This window comes from Falco naumanni, chromosome 4, assembly GCF_017639655.2.
Source record: "Falco naumanni isolate bFalNau1 chromosome 4, bFalNau1.pat, whole genome shotgun sequence".
In the NCBI taxonomy this organism is placed as follows: domain Eukaryota; kingdom Metazoa; phylum Chordata; class Aves; order Falconiformes; family Falconidae; genus Falco; species Falco naumanni.
In genome coordinates this window covers 32,988,308-33,007,740 of record NC_054057.1, presented here as the reverse complement: position 1 = coordinate 33,007,740, position 19,433 = coordinate 32,988,308, and the positions used below count along the sequence as shown (strand labels likewise).

The window sequence follows — 19,433 nt, the reverse complement described above, 5'->3', positions numbered from 1 at the left end:
TAATGCAATAAAACATTCACAGAATGCATTAGTGCATCTCCTTATTAACTTCACAGAAACTTGCTGGTAGGTAGCTAGATCCTGAGTATTTTCCTGAGACATAAAAGATCAAATTATTAGATTTGATTATAAACCCGAAAGCTATGTCTGAAGGAGGAACATGGGACAAAAGTAGGGTGTCTACCTCAGCTGAAACCTCCTTTGCTAAGAACTTGCAGATTCAGAAATCTAGGATGTTGGAGGGGGAGAAGCCTAAGTAGGTCAGGTACACCATTACAAAACTATAGTCTAAAGTACATGATGAATTTCCTGACTTCCTCTACTTCTGATGGGCACATCCTGAAGAGCAGCTACTAGCTAAGAAGGTCCAACAGAAAAGGTGTTGGTATCAAGGCTGCTGTGGAGGCCACTCCAGCTTAGTCCCCCGTTGCAAGAGATTTTGTTCCTGATGTCAAGATGGTGGGGCAATGGCAGCTGAAATGAGCTGTTACTTTCCATCAGAAACACATCTAGATTGCCCTTAATATAGCACTTTTGTTGTTTCCCATTTTCCTTCATATTACTAAGTCCATGCAATTGAAAACGTTAAGACCAACACAGAAAATGCCAGAAAAACAGTGCTGTCAAATCTGAAGTTAGTTTGAACATTTGCAAAATAGCTCTTTCAAAATTTAAGGGCTCCTGTCTGGTAGTTAGTTCTCTGTATATGCTCCTATTTAATATTGCATTCATGCTGCACATTTTTTCACGCTAGCTTGGGTATCTTTTGCACTGCACAGCTGGATACAAGTTGTTAGCATTTGGCCCAGCTGCAGAATGGCACATGAGAAATATTTTTCAACACATTGAGTAAATGATTGATACTGGCAGCTATCCAAGGCTCCATGCAGAAATTGTATCAAATTATAATGATGATTAGCATTCTGACTAAGATTTATTACCTTTATTCTACTTTATTAATTATTTTTTCTAAGTCATTTCCTTCAGGACAGAATAATTAGCATACATTCATGGAGGCACTTAAAAGTAACCAAAGGAAATTGTATAAAAATCACTGTTGCTGACACAGTTCATTTCAGAGGTACTTAACAATCCATGAATGGTGTTGCAAACATCTGGCAAAGATGGGTTACATGCCGTATAGCTCTGTCAGCTCACCATTAATTAGCACCATTAGAAGGGAGCTTACTCACAGGTACCCACTCACCTCTTCACAGTACTTCAGGTCAACCGATTTGCCATCACTGCGAACACAATCGAGCATCCGTGTTTTGATACCATTACCGCAGACAGCCTTCTCACTGAGCTGACATGTGCTCCAGTCTGGAAATAAGGAATTCATCAGCACAGCAGACGTTTTAGATAAAACTTATAATGATCCAGTCTCCCACCTACTTGTAATTCTGATGGCCTAAAATAATCCTCACAAGCAACTTTTACACATGCAAAGGCTCACGGAGCGCAGCTGCTACTCATTATTGGAAACACCAACTTCTATGGCAAATAGTGCCACAATGCCTTCCTGAAAAGTTCATATTTGGTTTCATCTGCATGGATTTTGAGCAAATCACAAAATGATATGAGAAATACATTTCCTGGAGTTACAGCATGCACACTCCACCCAAGGTGCAAAGCCTCCAGTAATATTTTTATCTGGATCTAATAGCCTGAAGCAGTTCTTAGTGCAAGCTCCACAGCTCCCTCCAGATGAGACCAGAAAGCTGAAAAATCTGTCCTGTAAGGTGAATGGAAGGAAGCCACAGTCCCAGGCTGTCACTAGAGCAAAAAGTACCACAAATACCTGTCACATTGTAGTCATAGTGGTAGCAGTTTTTGTTCAAAGTGCAGACTTCTGTCTCGGTGGCAGCAGGACAAGACTTTCCATCATCTGGTTGTCTCAGGGATTCAGCTGATCTTTCGCGGACACTACTGCTGTTGCATGGCTTGAAAGGGAAATTGGAAACAGCTTGGACATTTTGGCACCCCGATACCTACTCATGCAACATTATACCAATCTTTCAAATAACCCCTTCACAAAACACAGATGTAAAATAATGGGCTCATGCTGTTACGTAAGAGAAACAATTCCCTTGTTATGTCAGAGAGAATTTAGTCTGCTCTTTTAACTTGGTACCACCCAAGGTGAAATATCCTCTAACTTTGTAATACCTTGGTATTTTCCTAACTAGTTCATATTTCAGTACTAGTGCTTTGGACCTATTTCACTCATACACTGGATATTGAGATGCTCACTTTCCAAATGCTATAGTGGAGTGGACCAGAGCCTGAACACTCAGAGGTCTTGAAACACCTTTTTACATTTGGTTTAGGTTTTTTGACATTTCTTTTTGCAACTGCTGGCAGGAAGGGAAGGGGAGACCCAGAATTGTCTTTCTATGGTCAGTCTGGATCTACAGCCTTTGCTTATTACAGGATAGTGCAATTTTTAGTACAGCGATTGCACTGCTGTGCAGAGGCTCACAGGTAGACTCACAAGCCACTGATGAAGCTATTTCACCACACAGAACCCACCCCACACCGAAAAATGATGACAGGGGACATTATAGTTTGTGTTTTGCAACAATTTCACTTAATAGAAAATACTGGCACACTTTATGTGCAACCAACTACCAACAACCCTAAAGATGACAGTAAACTTCAATGTTTACATGTCATCACTGCTTAATTCAGCATCTTTGCACAATATGTCATGCATACATTTTTAAAGTGTCTCCTAAAACTGTAAATGTTACACTTCAGTATACTTCTTACCAAAGAACAGTGAGACCATGATCCCCATTCAGACATAACACAGTCCTCAGGACATGGTAATGTGCATTTTCTAGCACCAAGTGGCATCTCTTCAGGATCACACAGATAGTCCTCTACAGTATCAGAAGGACCATCCACAGTGTTTAGCATGCACCTGGAAAAAAGAACTGCACATAAACTGCATTTGCCGTGGATTTTGTACAGTAACTATATTCCACAGTATTCTGAAGCATTTTAACATTTTGTCAGCACATAACGATCACAAAGTAATAGAAATAACACAACTAAGTATTGATCTATGAATATCCAAGAAGAGCTTAAAGAGCTAAAAATAATCCTCATTTTTACAGATGACAGCTATATAAAGAAATGTGCAGATTTTAGACAGTCCCTGTCAGCGATCTGCTGAGAGTTTCTGGACGGGTGATTTACTTGACTTCAGCTTACCTCTAAGCCAGAATAATGCAAATCATCTAAAGTTTAGAGATATTTTGTGCATGCTTCAAGTCATAATTTTAAACCTAGACCTATTAAAGTTTTTAAATTTTATGTTCTTAGTATTAATCCCTAATTTACATGGATGGTTTTTAATTACCGTTATATTAAATTAGCGGATGAAGTTCCAGTTAAGAAATGAACACTTTTAGTTTTGTAGAGTTGAAGATGACAGTCTTCATTCCACAGTATTTCCAATGCAGAATATCAACTAGTACATGACTAGGTTCACTCAAATTAAGAGGCTTGCATCTGTTTTCCAGAATTGCAAGAGAAAAGCTTATATGAATAAGAAGCCTTTCACACACAGAGAAGTATTTGGAATTTCTTCTACTTGACCAGATTAATTTTATTTACAAATTATCTTACATTATTAGACTAAACTAATTTTTGAAACACTCTCTGTTCTGAGGTAAATACAAGAAGTACAGCATGAGTATATATTAGCTTTGTGGAGTTAGTACTTTAATGGCATTATGTGATAATAAATGAAAAGTTAGATGTTTTTAGTCCCAAAGGGCTGAAAAAACTTTTTTTTTATCTTTGACAGTAGTGTTAAAGTCTATTTTTCAACATAAACACTGATTAATTTAGATTTTTCATATTGGAGGTTTTTTAAGAGTATTCTTATAGGAATTTGTTTAGATGCTACTGTGTGAGAACAGTTATGCATAGGCTTTTTAACTTCGGGTAAGCAAACATTAAGACTCCAACCTTGTTGAAGTAAATGGTTACACTGAGAAAACAGTGCTATTGTGAACAAAATCATGTACTCGTGCCAGTTTCTAAGCACTCGTGTCAGGCAAAAGAGAACATTTGGTAGTTCACTGTATACAGCTCTCATTTTGGACCTTCAAATTGAATTCACGTTAGGTTTTATTCTGATTTATAATCTCAAATTGTGTGTTACTTTGTGGTTAGCCATTAAAAGAAAAAAAAACACAACAAACAAACCCCAACAAACACACACTCCATATACTGCTTTGCTTGTTGTTGTACCACACCATGTGAGAATAATTTCAATTAACCTTTGATTAGAGCTCTAGGATGATGAGCAAACATACAAGATGCTTAGATCAGGTTCAATAAACAACAGAATATTTCTGGATTTTTCTGTTTCACTTCGTTCACTTTTGCTACTTTTTCCTGTAATAACTGTAGCTATTATCCCCAAGTGCATATGTACTTACAAGAGCTTTTAAACAAAAGTTTCATACAGAAGGAGGACCACTTCACCTTTCTGAAAAGCACTAACATCATATGTTACAGTGTTTGTAGTAATATAATATACATCAGTTTATAAACACCAAGGTCTACTTCTGTAACTAGTAGACAGAGCCATACTGCACTCACTGAAGCTATTTGGATTTAGATCAGCCAGTGTTCTGGTCCAGTATACTACAGCTGGATTTAACACTATATATTACACAGAATTACATCAAATTAAATACAGCTATGACTGAAAGTGAACATTCTCTAAAGTAAATGAGAAGCAATACTGTTTTACCTGACTTTCCTTGTTTGAACACCTTCTCCACAGTTCTCTTTTAAGTCCACATTGGTCACTTTGCAGACACTCCAGGGCTCAGTGACCCATATGTACTGGCTGCAGTCACTGTGGCAGGGGACTACCTCATATACCTGGAATCAGCATTGAGTGTCAGTGTTGTTGCACGCAAGTAAGGTAAACATGCAAAAAAAGGTTCATGCTCTTTTTGGTAAGAATAACAAATGTAAAGTTGCTGGTTTAGAGGCTATAGTAACTGATAGGAAACCACAGAAGTAACAAAAGGTCAGAAGCTAAGACATCTGATGACAGATTCCCTGGGTTTCTCTGCCACTAAGCCCACAATATGCCATTTTCACCAATAACATCAACGTAACTAACATTAAAATCTGTAACTAGGCTAGCTCACGAGTACAACTTTTAGAAAAACACTGCTAAAACTTTGCTAAAACTTTAGTTCTGTCTTTCATGTCTCTCCTCAACTATTTCATCCCACTGTTATTAGCTGTGGGGATTCTAAAAAGAGGCGAGCTCAAGGTAAATTACACCTATATATACCGGTTCACTTTATTTTTCATTGCAGATGCTTTAAATCATTCTAATATATTTGTGTACCAGCATTAGTATTATGTTTAGATTTGAAAGCAAGTTTGAAATACTATCTCGTACAGTAACATATACATATAGAGTGTTCCATGTATTTTCTCAAACATACACTACAAAAAACCAAGACAACATAAACATTGGAGCACAATCAGGAATCACATATTAGGGTTATCTATTTTAGAAACTCTTACCTGAGCCTGAAGAAAGTATTTTCAGGAACCCAAAAGAAAAACCAAAGATAAAAAGAAAGAAATATTAGAGTGAAGCACAGGTATTTAAATGACATTTATTTAGCTTTTATTACAAAAGTCATATTCTATGTCTTCAGCCATGCAAAAGGTATCCAATTTCTTTTTCAGATCTCCCTTGCTGTCATGAGGCATTTTTGCAAAAAGTTTGCCCATGGAAGAAAATAAGTTTATAACTCACAACTGGTGAGAAGAGACTGTAAATTAGCTAATCTCTTTTTCAGTCTTAACACAAAATAAAACTGTTTTCCCCCTTTGCCTATAATGAGCACTAACTCTTCAGACAGTAGAGAATCCAGTTTCCCTAAGACAAGAGAAAATCCTCAATGGTTTTGGAGGATACTGGACTTCTCTACTAATTGGAATTGTTCTGACAGCATTAAGTGCGATAGGTCCAGGGGAATAAAAGGAACTAGCAGTTCTCATCCTTCCAAAGTTCCTAAATCCTTCATTGAGTATATTAGTTACGCACAGATTACTTAAAGCCCCTTGCCTCAAAATTATCTTATACTAGCTAACTTCACATACCATTCTGGTTATCAAGTCAGCACAACAAATACTTCTAGACAAGGTAAAACACTGTCTTAAACAAGTCCTTGACTTCCTTTCAGTAACACTGCTTGAGTAGAAAAAGAGGGCTGATGGTTTGATAGTTTATCAGTTAACCTCAAGAAAATACCACCAGTCACCAAAAAAAATGATGCCTCGAACAATGAATGAGTAGAGTGTCTGATAGTATCACTGTGCAGCTGATCAGCCCATGCACAAGACGACCATTATTATCAGCATATTTGGCCTTTCATTGAACTACATAAGCATTAACAGGCATAAAGATGGGTCATGGAAATGCATGTTAAGGAAGGTACTGGACTCACTGCACAATTTGCAGTCATACGGGCAGTGGCAATGTATTCCTGTCCAGGATTTCCAAAATGACAATAGGGAAGCCTTAATTTAGGGAAAGAGCTCTGTATGTCTCACCTGCTTTGGCATAGAAGAAATACATGAAAGGCATACTCAACAGCCTTTCAAGTAACATAAAAAATGGATATCTTACCAGAAAGCCAAAGGAAACCCTGTATTGCACTGCATGTGTTCAGTGGTGTTCTCCTGACCTTACTGGTATTTTTGTAAGTATGACTGCAAGCCATGGCACTTGGGTGGTGTAAGGATTGCATACCTGCCTGCTGGATAAGGGGGTAAATAATGCTTAGGGCCAATAAAGAGAGGGATGTCCTTATTTTCTCTAACAGGCTCGGATTAACCTTTTCATTTTAAATCCTCTGAAGGCCACAGGTTTTATAATAAACCTGACTCATTACTATTGTAATTATGAAAACTTTTAGCTAGCCAAGTGGCTACTGAGCAAGCTTCATTCAGTTCGCGTGTAGTTTGGGAGTCACCCTGGCATGCACAGCCCAGGAGGAAAGATTCTCCATTAAACATCTAACTCTTCTCAGTCCTCCTCCAAAATAGTCATACATGTCAGCCCTGAGAGACACTGAGCAACTCATTCTTAAACCTGACAAACATCCTAAGCACTTTATTTCAATGTTTCACTAGCCTTACCATTAGAAAGTTTTCCAAGGCTTGCAGCAGCCTAAGACTACTGCTTTTTGTCCTATCCATGATGGTCTTGGAAAATGGATTATTGCCTCCTTCTTTGCAACAGCCTTTTATGTACATTCTAGCAGACTGCCAGCATCCTCACTCCCATCTTCTCTTCCATGGTCTAGACAACACATTGCAGTCTTTCCTCAGCGTCCGTAATTCCTAGACCTCAGCTTACAGCATAGCCCCTCTACACTCCTATTCCACACACTTGTGGGCACCAAAGATCAAGTCTAACCATTATGCTTTGTATGTATGCAAATAAGCATGTCGCATCTATGAGTAATAAATACATAAATAAAACAAATTACATTTAATAATTGAAATAAATAATCTGAAGAGTCAGTAGTTTTCCAGGTGAATGAATTGTGGATCACATTTAGATTAAATAATTAACTTAAAATGAGAATGCACGTGTATCCCCCTGCATGTTTCTGAATTGATAGTGAGAATATTTTAAACAGAAAGATACAGCCTCTATATTCTTCCACATTCTTATCTTACCTGTAGATCTCCCTTCTCCTGAAAGTACTATATTTCAATTTTATTTTTACAATAATTACATTTTGAATCATCTATTACTATTTGGCAAGTACCATGTAACATTGCAACAAATCGAATTTGAGTCAAAGTACCGGTAGAGGGCAATAGTGTTGCATACAAGTGGCTAATAGACCTAGCAAAATCACCTTTGATGCAGAAAAATACAAGCCTATTATGTACTACATGAATATTAAAGAGGAAAAAGACTTCTGCATAGACTATAATTTGCTCCTATTGAAACACATTCCTCCTAATTTATAGCATATTTACATGCTGACCCAAATCGAGCAATCCTCATTCCAGTTTGTATTTTGTTAAAGTAGATCACAAACTTAGTTTATTAGCTGTAGTTTAACACTTATTATTTTCTAAATTAGAACTAATTACACTCCCTAAAGTAGAAAATTAGATCAACAAGCCATTTCACTCTATGCTAGCAAAATGTCAATAGGATAATATTAAGTACATGCATTTTTATTCAAATGTAAATTGACAGCACTTTTTTTTTTTTTTTTTTTCAATCGTTGAATATTTACAGAGAAGACTGTGTGGCTGTTTAACATGCCTCTGCAGACTGTATTAAATTCCACAGTAATATGAATATAAATCAACTCTGAAGAGCATAAGTTAATTGACAAGAAAGGTTTTTCTTTCTAAAACTCTCCAAGCAAACTGGAGCAAACAAGCTTTAGGAGCTTGACCTGGACTAGTGCTAAACCTGGTCCCAAAGACTAAGTTCTCATTTGTGGTCAAAGCACTCCCAGTGTGCTCTTGGATCACATTTTCTGGCTTAGTTTCTCTTGAAGAGGATCCAGCCTATGCAGCCAGACTGCTCCATATTGGAAAATCAAGTGCAGTTACTAGGAGATTGACTTTAGAAGTGCATTCCTGACTGGAACTGCAGTTCCAGGGCAAATGTACCTGGATGGTCAAGCTCCAGCTTGAGTAACACCTACTAAGGGACACTGGGATGATACTCCGTGTGTGTTTGAGAAGTTTTAATTTTCTTTCTGATCTAAGATGGTTGGGGAATGACATTAAGAATCTTACCAGTTGGAGCATGTGTAATGAGACATTTTACCCGCTGTAAGAGATCTTCAGAAATGTGGTCTTCACAATCTGCATGTAAGAAGGTTTTTTTTTTCTCAAATCTGCAGTTCTGGCAGATGAGGAAGTAATGAAGGCAGATCCTTTGCTGATTGAGGAAATCTAAGGCAACACATACTCCTTCTACCTGCATCTGCCCCATATGTTATACAGTTTTTCTACATTAACAAACAATACAGCTAAAAGGGTTATCTGAAGTATGGAAAAAGCTATATCAATAATGTAAATATAAATCAAATTACCTGATTGACATGATCTAGCTTTGGACAGGGTCTTCCACCATTGTAGGGCTTTTCACGGAGCCATTTAGACCGAACCTTTACCCCACTCCCACAGGATTTACTACAGCGAGACCAGTTGGACCACTCACTGAGCTTGCAGTCTGAGGGACATGGAATAATACAGGCTTCCTCAATATAACCTGTGTGAATGGAAAAGAAAGTTAAATCTGTTCAGCATGTCACTTCTCCCTGAAGCTCTCGTCTACTTCATTTAGATTGCCCAAAGTTTGACTTGACAGGACTGTGTGAATAGAGAGATTTCTTCATCATTAGGGCTAAATTAAATTCTGCAGAAAATTGACACATGTATCTGGAGACTGTGCTAGAGTAGCAACTAAGCATCCTCGCTGCTATCTGATTAGGATTCACACTCACCAGATTTCAGCATTCAAACTTTCTGACAGCTACAGTGTAATTGACACTAACCATCTCTCAGCCGCATCATTCTTACACTGTAAAAACAGTATTTATTTTTTTAAGGAAAAAAGGTTTAATTAAAAACTCCACCACCACTGTATCAAGTAATTCAATTGCAGTTATACATCAAAAATCCAACTGAATCAAAAGATGTGCACCTTACCAGCCTGCAGCGAGGGAACTTAACACCCTGTGACCTTTCTAAGGCTAGAAAGAGAGAGTGGCCTGCCACATTAATGATCTGCCGATTAACAACCATCTGCCCCCAGCAGCACACTGAATAATTGCACTGAATGGAAAAGCAGATGTTTGGTTTGGATAAGTCATTGGTGGTGAGAGGTTGGAAAGGGGTATGCCATGGTCTGCAGGGAGTAATATGAGGCCTCAATTCACTGAATAAGTGAAAATGCTTTTCTTTCAAAAGTAACATATGCCATAGCTCCACAATATGTGTCATTCATGCCAATATTTACAGCAGAAGCTATAAAACCTAAAACAAAAAGCTGGACATTACTGCATTTTACAACTATACCCTAAACCTATATGAAATCTCCTCCCCTTTCCCGCATCAGATCTGTAACGTATTTGCTGTTGGCAAATGTTAAAGTAACCTCTTGCATTTAAAATGAGTTAAAATATCTGATGGACACAGTTCCAAAATTAACACATACTTTGATAAGATCATTTTCAAATGATTGGCACAGTTTGCTAGGCACAGTATGAAGTGTTTCTCACATATCTTGATTTTATTATTATTTTTTTTTTTAGTTTGAAAGCAATCATTGTCATTTTAATCAAAGCTGATGTTAGCAGCTTTATGTTTTTAACCTATACTTCTAAGTAAAGCTAGTTTATTCTGTCTTGTAAAAGCAACAAATACCAAACAATCACAAGTCATGGAAGGAATCAAAACACTGAAAATATTTCAATGCTATATACCTATTTCTAGTTGCTTCCATTAATTTGTTTTAGATATAAAGAACAGAAGGAGGGTGTTTTTTTAAGCATTCAAATCAGTTGATGATTTTATCCTATATAGCTTTTCTCTGCTTGGAAGTGTTAAATAAATATACACAGCACAACCTGAATTTGAGCACTGTGAAACTACTGTTCACCAAATGTATCTTCCTTAAAATGACTAGAACATTAATAGCTTGAATTACAAGCATGTTTACTAAATATTTCTCACCATTTGATTGACCAGCTCTCTGATATTATATGAAAGGTACACTGTGTTAGACAAAATATATTTTTGAAGATCATATCACTGCATATCAAAGGTGGTGACATAGATTGCCCTGCAGTACTACATGTAAAACCGATTACATTCCATGTTACCTGACATCTCTGAGTGAGTCTTAGAAATTAGACGTACCCTGTCTCAGAGCCCCATCCTACAGTGAACTTTGATTACATAAATATCAAATTCTGTATCTTCACCAGAAATGAGCTTTTAACAAACCCTCTTAGGTGCTGCACAAAACCATATACTTATGCAATCAAGAAACTATGCAATGAAAATGGACAATAACAAGAAATTTAAAAGAAACAATTCTGTCCAAGCAACAAAGTAAGTGTTTAGTGATATTTATTGTCTGCTAGAACTAAACGAAGATTTTACTGCTCCATGAATTTTCATGAGATACTGAAATGCTGCTTTTACTTTCAATATAACTTCTAAGTAAATTTTTCTGGAGAAACCTTTCAACTATAACACATTTATGCCATTTAGTGTTAAATTGCTGTCTTTGTCGTTAATGTCTGGAAGAAACAAATTCAAGTTGCTTTAAATGCGTTGTACATCCTTAAGTAGGTAACTTTAACTGGTACAGGCTGCTTCAGAAAACTTCATTTTAAGGACTTCCATAAACCTCTGAGCTATTTTAAATTTGTCTTAATTAATCTCAAAGGGATCTTCCCAATCTGCCCCAGTCATAGAAAAAGATCTTCTCCAGGATATCGTGATATTTTGGGAGCTGGATAACTATAGCATGGGAAGACTTCAGAGCCTACCAAAGGGAGCCTGTGTGGAACATACTAAGCTGATTGACAAATTAGAAACTATTTTATTTCTCTTCAGCTTATCCAAATGAGGACAAAAAAGTTGTTTGGTTTGTTGGGTTTTTTTTACGTCATGAGAATGCTGGCCAAAAAGTTTAACAAGATTTTTAGAATCTTGTACACAGACATGGTATCAAATACATTATACTATACGCAAGTCCCAGGTAACATTATAATTGTACTGAGCTACAGTTCAAGTGACTCTGTAAAATATCAAATGAAACCATACCACTACAGCAACCTCTTTTCACACTGCTTATGAAGGATCTACATTGAAGTCAACCACTAAAACTGCTTTAGCACAGAATATAATTAATTCAGAACAGCATCATATTAAAGGTATAGCATCTTAGTGAGAGTTGCAACATGGAAAACTACAAGCCTGCATATATGTTAGAGCGTTTTGGAGAAGACGCTGTGGGCCAGCTGATATTTCCCACTCACTTTATAATGAAAAAAATACTGAACTGCAATCATATAGCTATTTCCTATGCCATGTTGAGGATATCTAGCCTATGATGCTCTCCTATCCCTCCTTCCTGTTTCCATAGAAAAGAACCAAATTCCACATACGAAAATCAACCAACTGAACAAGAAGAATGGAAAAAACATGTGAAAAAGAGAGCAAGAATGGAATCAATCATTGAAGGCATAAAAAAGCTCTACAAGGTAGGAAGGCTTGGAGCTACTGGAAATGTGGAACATTTTTGGAGAGCAGAGAGAAAAAACATTCAGTATTATGCAAGATGCAAGACAAGCACAAAAAACTCCTAACCATTGGTATCCTAAGAACACTGGATAAAAAAATAGGTCAAGGACATGAGCAGAATAAAGAGATCCAGAAAGGAGTTTCACAGCTTCCAAGCCTTCTCCAAACAGAAGGAAAAGAAAATAAATAAGTGAAGTTACTTTCCATGGCAAAGTCAGAGGTCAAAACGTGACAAAAGAGAGAGTGAGGAGGAAGAGAGGAAAGGGTAAGAAAAGACAGGGACAGGGAATAGGAAAATAAATGGCTCATAACACAGAAACAAGAGAATTGTAAAGACATACTGCATAGGCATAGAAAAAGAAGGAGAAGAAAAGAAATAACCATCATGCCAAAAGTAATATCTTGGTGAAAAAGAAACAGAATGCAACACCCTCAAGAGCCTACTCCAATATCTCCTGATCAGACAGTGAAACGTAATGGAAGAATGTTTCTACAAATAAAAATAGGGGACAGATTTGCATTCTATAAGTAATTAATGTGCAGAATGAAAATGACCCTGTTATATCTGACATCAAAAAGTTTTTGGCATATTAATACCCTGGCATCTTCTTACCCTCTCAAAGGCCTCACTATTTCACTCTACAGACTTTAGTATTTAGCTGTGCCACTGGACTCCCCTAGAACCCAGATAGAAACAGACTTCAGATTACTTGCAGATATTTCTCTAGACAAGAAAGAAGACTGAATTAAAAAAAAAAAAAAAAAAAAAAAAAAAGGAAAATAACTTGTTGTGAATGACTTGTTCCACTCCATTTACTACTCATCTAATGGTACTTTTCAGAAAAAACTCTGAAGCATGTCATCACCTCATATGCATTTCTGTGTGTATGATGGCAACATATCTTTTAGGCTGATTAAGGATGCTAATCTCCAAAAGTTCATAGCAATTGCCCTCAAATTCAAGAAAGCAGATATTCAGACACTTTGAAAATATTATACTCTTTTTTTGTTTGTTTGTTTTGTTTTTTGTTGGTTGTTTATTTCTTAGAGAGCATATTGTGATATAGAAAAAATACATAGAAAACATAAACACAGAAACCAGAAATATTACATGCAAATGGGACTGGTGATGCAGATACATAGTTTCTGACATGAAAAGGACATGAACGAGCCATTTTCCAATTTTCAGTCTTGTTTCCACTCTGATCTAATGATTCTTGAAAGGGTGCCCCTTTGTTAGACTGTAAAATGTTATTAAAGAAACAGTCCTCTAACAATTATATCACACAGGTTGTGTAATTATAATTGCAGCAAATGTCATGGTATAGCCTTCAGGTTTAAAGAACAACCAAGAAATTACCAATGTTGAAATAGAAAAGATGCAGAGAGAAGGAAAGAATGAGAGCAGTGAAGCAGCTATGAAGAGCTGAGGAAAACCGTGTGAAGGTAAGGGAGCAAGAGTGAAATAGAAGACCGTGACTATAAAGGCTGAAGATATGTTCTCTGGACATCAGCAGTTCATGTTTTGCCTGCTATTTCTTCTCCTGACTATAGTCTTTCACTGCCTGCTTCCTGAAGTTCTTTCTTCTCCCCCATAACATCTGAGCGATGCTGGAGAGAGGAGACCTTGGGATACTGTGGTACAGAGCCTTAGCACTGCATGCTCCAGAAAGGTATTGGAAAAAGATGCCCATCTCTTAAGGCCTATTCCCTTTCCCAGTGCAATTACTTCAGCTCCTATCAGCTGAACTTCACAAAGTTGTGAAATGGGCAGTTGTCCACTATGAGCAAGAACAGGGCTATTCTACCATTAAAGGTTACTGAACGACAATTTAACAAATGGCTTTGAACCACTAGGGGTATGAACTGAAACGTTATTAAAAGGGAGAGGTTTACTGTCCCATTGCTAATTGGCTATAAAATCTGGACTGCTAGAACAAAGTCATTAACAGATGTGGCAGATAATTTATAATGGGGGACTTTAATGGACTTCACATTTTGTCTGATGACAAAGCGGGCTAAGTAGGTGGGTGTAAGATTTTTTTCCCCAAAAACTGCACCTGCAATGTGTAAGAACAGACTGACTACTCGAGTTGAAGCGTCCACACAAAAAGAACATCTTAGAAAGTGTTTACATCAACTCTTTTGTCCTTAGGACTGATAGAGTGATGCTCCTGCTTTCATGACTAAAACGTCATACTGTGTTTCCAAGGAAAAAACTGCAATGTCAGAATGGTTTATGTTCTTTAACACAAGGTTGGGTTTTTTTCCAAGGAAATATAAATTTCTGGGATCTCAACTTCCAGGACAAAGAAATAAACATTTATTTGCATTTCACTTCCAACAGAATATTAGTTAGCTATTCATATTTCTGCCTAGCCTTGGAAAGATAGATTGAACTCCATAAGATTTTTTTTATTATTTTTTCAGGATTTCCCTTTAAAGCCTCAAAACCTGAAAGCAATTTTTAATACTTGACAGCAGTTCTGTCTCTGGTGAACTAAATACAAGTGTTTGGGTTGATGGATGACTGGTTCGTGACTGATGTCCTGTTGACAGGGCAGCTACAGTCGCACCATAACGCAGAGGCCTAAGCCAGTATTTCTGGTGTAGGGTAATATATAGCATATTCCTAAAGAATACACCACAGGACAAATATGATATCTTGTATACATTACAAAAGAAACTTAGGAAAGATACAAGCTATGTAACAGCAAAGTATCCTCATAACTATTTGAGAACCTAAGCTTACCACCATAGTAGATTAGAATCTCCTATGGAAAAGATATTTCAGAATAAACACTTGACAGGAAATCTCAATTAAAATTTAACACTGCCATTTTTTGTTGGTACATTTGTATTGCTTCAGGTTAGAATACTGAAAGTGAAAAAAAATATTAAAAAATCCTAATACAAGTGGATACAGCAAGTTCTAACTGACATCTTGCACCCTTATAGACTCTGTTATAACCTATGAGATTTTACTATCACATGTAAGCGATGAAGTACAAAAATTCCTCGATTCACATTGATACTCCTAGCAGCTGTTGCAAAAGTATTCACTGATACACAGATATTCTTCTCTAATCCCCTGCATAAGCCTCATAGCCATGGAGGGCTTTGTAGAGTCAGCACAAATCAATGCATCTCATTTAATTAATGCTAAAGTGGGAAATAATCTCACACTAATAAGGCAGCAGACAAACTACCCTGGACTGGTTGACTGTGCCTAAGGTCTTATTAGTAAACTGACATGAATTAAGAAGGGTAATATGACCTATATAAAAATGTTGCATCTGTCTGCCATGTTACTATGTTTGCCTTCACTACGCGCACACAAACACTACCACTGCTCAGCTTATGTGGGTCATGATTTGTAACTGACATATGATGGAGTAAAACTAAATATTGAAGAGTAAACAGTGTAGTTCATAAGCATGACAGTGGCTTGCTTTTGGGTTTTTTTTGTCATGAAAATTCTATGTACAGTTTAAAGGGACCATGAAGAGACTCAATTTTTTTCACAAATGTACCGAAATAGATTGTTGGCAGACACATGTCATTATCCACAGAGCTCTAGTACACTAGCGATGACATGGATAAAGCTATGAAAAACAACTGCTGCTTTTCTAATGGGAATAAACCTCTCACATTTGACAATCAAGCAAAATACACATTTCTGAACTACTCCAGTAAAATTACCCATGTAGTACTGAAACAAGGCAAGAAACCAGAGAAAGGGCAATTTCTGTGTCTGCTATTAAGAAAACCAGGTAAACAACAACTCAGTTACCACTTTTAGCTGACATTACCACATCTGCTGACAGCTGTTAGCTCCTGCCTACACTCTGCAGAACGGGTATGGATGAAAAAAACACCAGCGGCAGAATATTTCAAATGGCTGCTGAACAGTGCTCTTTCATCAATGAATGTAGCTCAAATTTGAAACAAAATATTTTGAAAAGTAAAAATATTAGGCAGATACAATACTGAAAAAAAAAAAACCCACAGAAAAAAAGAATACAAGAAAAAAACCCTCCTTGTCCCTCTGCAGCTGAAACTTAGGTCTCTTTTCAGCTGTTAGCTTGAGGTTTCTTCTGAAGAACCTGTTAATCTACAGAAAGCTAAGGAGCCTCTTCAGAAGGACTCTGCCCTCTCCTATTCCAGTGTTCTCACCAAGCAGTAACAACAGATTTAATCATAATTTGCTTCTCCTTTTTTGTTATGGTCACTCCTGTCTTTTTGAGAAACTTGTTTGTACTTGGACTTTATAACTGCACCCCAAATTTCAAAGATTATTGCAAGAATCTCTTATGGGTCTACATATTTAGGGCTTTTCTTGTGTCATACCCTTCCTTTAGCACGGTGTCCATGAAACTGTTAGTTAACTGCTCAAATCTTTTGAAAATGACATGTGTCAAGCAGTAAAAAGAGCTCTGAAGTATTTATCCTTCTGCTCCTGTTTACTTTTTCTTTTCTGAGTATGTCAACTGAACTGTGATTATAAGCAGACAACATTTCACAAAACAAACAGCTTATGAATGTTTTGGCACTGCAGAGCAGGTCTGTCTTTTGATTCCTCCCCTTCAAAACAGCATGACTTGCCACACTGACCTGTTCATGGTTTCATAAATTTGCATAAAACTTATGACAGTCTTGCAATCTGAGTTTCTTGTGCTATTTTAGTATATCATACAACATACCCCATGATACATTAATAACATCAGCATGGGTGTAGTTTGTCGCTATTATCAGATTTATAGGATGCTGTCACAGGTGAAGTACAATTGTCTCCATTTCCCACCTCATGATTTCAATCATGTCAGGAGATAACAAAAGTTTAAGTAAAAGTTGTACACCCTACAGGAAACATCTTCCCTTAAATAATGGTCTTGATTTCTTTCCTAATCCAATCTAATTCATCGAATCATATCCCATAAAAACTGTGATTAAATACTATACTACCTGGAAAAGAAATAACAGACTTACAGGACCTAACAGTAAAACAGATTTCTGAATAAAGCAGGTAACACAGCAGAAAAAAACTGACTTTCCTGGTCTGGATCAGTTACAAAATTAGTGAAAAATTCAGTGTTATAATTTCTGTAGGGAAATAAGGAACTCTGTTAGAATTCATAAAAATAACCCAAGCAGGCTTGAATTATGAGTCCTGTCAAGTTTAGCTTGAAAAGCTAAAAGCAGATTGATGGGAAGCTACAAGGCACTTTTATTTGCTAGCAGGTGGGGCAACTATTGTGATACCATAGAAGTCCCTTGTTGATTTGGCATAATATAGCTTTTATGCCTGTTCTTAAAGAAAAAAACTAACAAATAACACACTGAAATCTAGAGATGATGCCAAACTGAAGAACTGTCATACACCGAGGGCATGAAAATAACAAGAAAAACATCATAAATACTGGCAAGACAAAAATAAGATTTAAGTGGCAAAACAGCAGTTTATACATGTTGAGAAAAATAAAACAAATCATCAGACCGTAATCCATGAATACAAAGCAGATATTCAGAGAAGGAAGCAAACATATACTGAAATTAGATTGAAACATCTACATTATTTGTTCTAGCCCCCTTGTATTTGCAAAAGTATGCTAAACCTGGAAAAATGATGAAGGCAGACAATAAATTAGGTAAGCCTTAGAAATAAGCTGCACTATATGTATGTATAACACCCATCAGTAATAGGGTTTTGTTCTAGAAGAGCAGAGCTACTGGAAAGGAAACCATAATTTCAGTGACATATTCCTCAGCAACACTTCAATTCCTTACCATGGGTGAGGTTACATGCCTTGTTCGCTGTACGCCTGAAGTTCCTGTCAAACAATTTTAGAAAGTGCAATGAATGCAGGACTAGTTCAAGAGCAACTCCAGGCTTGATCTGCCCATGCCCTGCGCCACGACCCAAGGTAAAGGTATTGTCTCCCTCAAATGTAACGGATGAGAAAATACACAAGATGCCTTGTGCTTCACTATCAAACCCAGGTAACCAAATGCATGGGGAACAGAAGAAAAAAACCAAAGAACGAGACACCTTAATAAACTGATTTAGAGAAAGAATTCAAAACAAAACAACGCCAAAAATCAAAGGGTTCAGGCTTCCCAACCTACAATAAATATAGTAATGACTCACAAACATTTCCAGTTTGCAAAAAGAGCTAAAAGAGACTTCAAATCTCCTGCGAGAAGAATGGGATGGAAATGTAGAAAGGAAAAACAAATTAAAGCAATGCTATATTGTGTTTTGGGAAGGGTGTTTCTGGAGTCTGCTATTGCTAATATCATGCAAAGGGTAGTCCTGGCTATATTAGGTATAATAACAACATACTGTTTGTAGCTTTTCCATTTGATTATTATTCATTGTGGTCACTGTGGGTATAGGTGACATTCACTGATAAAATCCATTGGAATAGAAATTACTACCAGGAAGAGTTATAACAGGGTAAACAATGACAGTTGAGAACATCATTTTTTTTTACCATTTATTTATTCCTTTTTTATATCTTTCTGATTTTTCAATGGAATTGTACCCCAATATGCACTGCCAGCGCTTGAAAGCAGCTACATCCATGCTCGTGCTACACAAAGAAAGAATTTCCACTTCTTTTTGCAAGCTACTTCCAGCAGCACATTACCTACCACATACAAGACCTACAATATGCTCTTGGACAGACAGTTCTTCCCTCATGTGTCTTCCCTCGGCTGTTAACACAAAAACTGACAGTCCCCATTCTTGAAGTCAACAAAAACTGACTAGCCAGTAGACCAGTCCCTCTAGTTTCCCTTGGACTTCTTATATAATTTTTCACTCTTCAAAGGTCACACTTGACTTAATGCTGAAAGTATACTAATTTCTAACATAGTGTCACATATAGTTAAAGTTTAAAAATAATCAACAAAGAAATAGGAAAACAGTTTCAGTTTTGTGTTTTATAAGAGTGTCTTCTGAACAATTCATATTGTTCCATGACTCTTTTTTTCAGCATTCCCTACCAGCTTTGTGACTCCCTCAGGACAACTACCCAGCCCAGGCAGATCTGTGCTCACACAAGTGCCAGTTG

At 37.0% G+C, this 19,433-nt stretch overlaps 1 protein-coding gene across 2 annotated transcripts in view; it reads right to left on the bottom strand.

The window, feature by feature from the left end:
* Positions 1 to 19,433, bottom strand: part of THSD7A (thrombospondin type 1 domain containing 7A) — a 288,313-nt gene that overhangs the window by 23,737 nt on the left and 245,143 nt on the right. For both annotated transcript variants that reach the window (XM_040590314.1, XM_040590313.1), the window contains exons 17-22: positions 9,132 to 9,310; positions 5,572 to 5,577; positions 4,775 to 4,908; positions 2,773 to 2,926; positions 1,802 to 1,943; positions 1,208 to 1,323 (exon numbers count right to left, since the gene is read on the bottom strand). In XM_040590314.1, the coding sequence (XP_040446248.1) occupies positions 1,208 to 1,323; positions 1,802 to 1,943; positions 2,773 to 2,926; positions 4,775 to 4,908; positions 5,572 to 5,577; positions 9,132 to 9,310 (731 nt within the window). The remainder of the gene's footprint in view (positions 1 to 1,207; positions 1,324 to 1,801; positions 1,944 to 2,772; positions 2,927 to 4,774; positions 4,909 to 5,571; positions 5,578 to 9,131; positions 9,311 to 19,433) is intronic.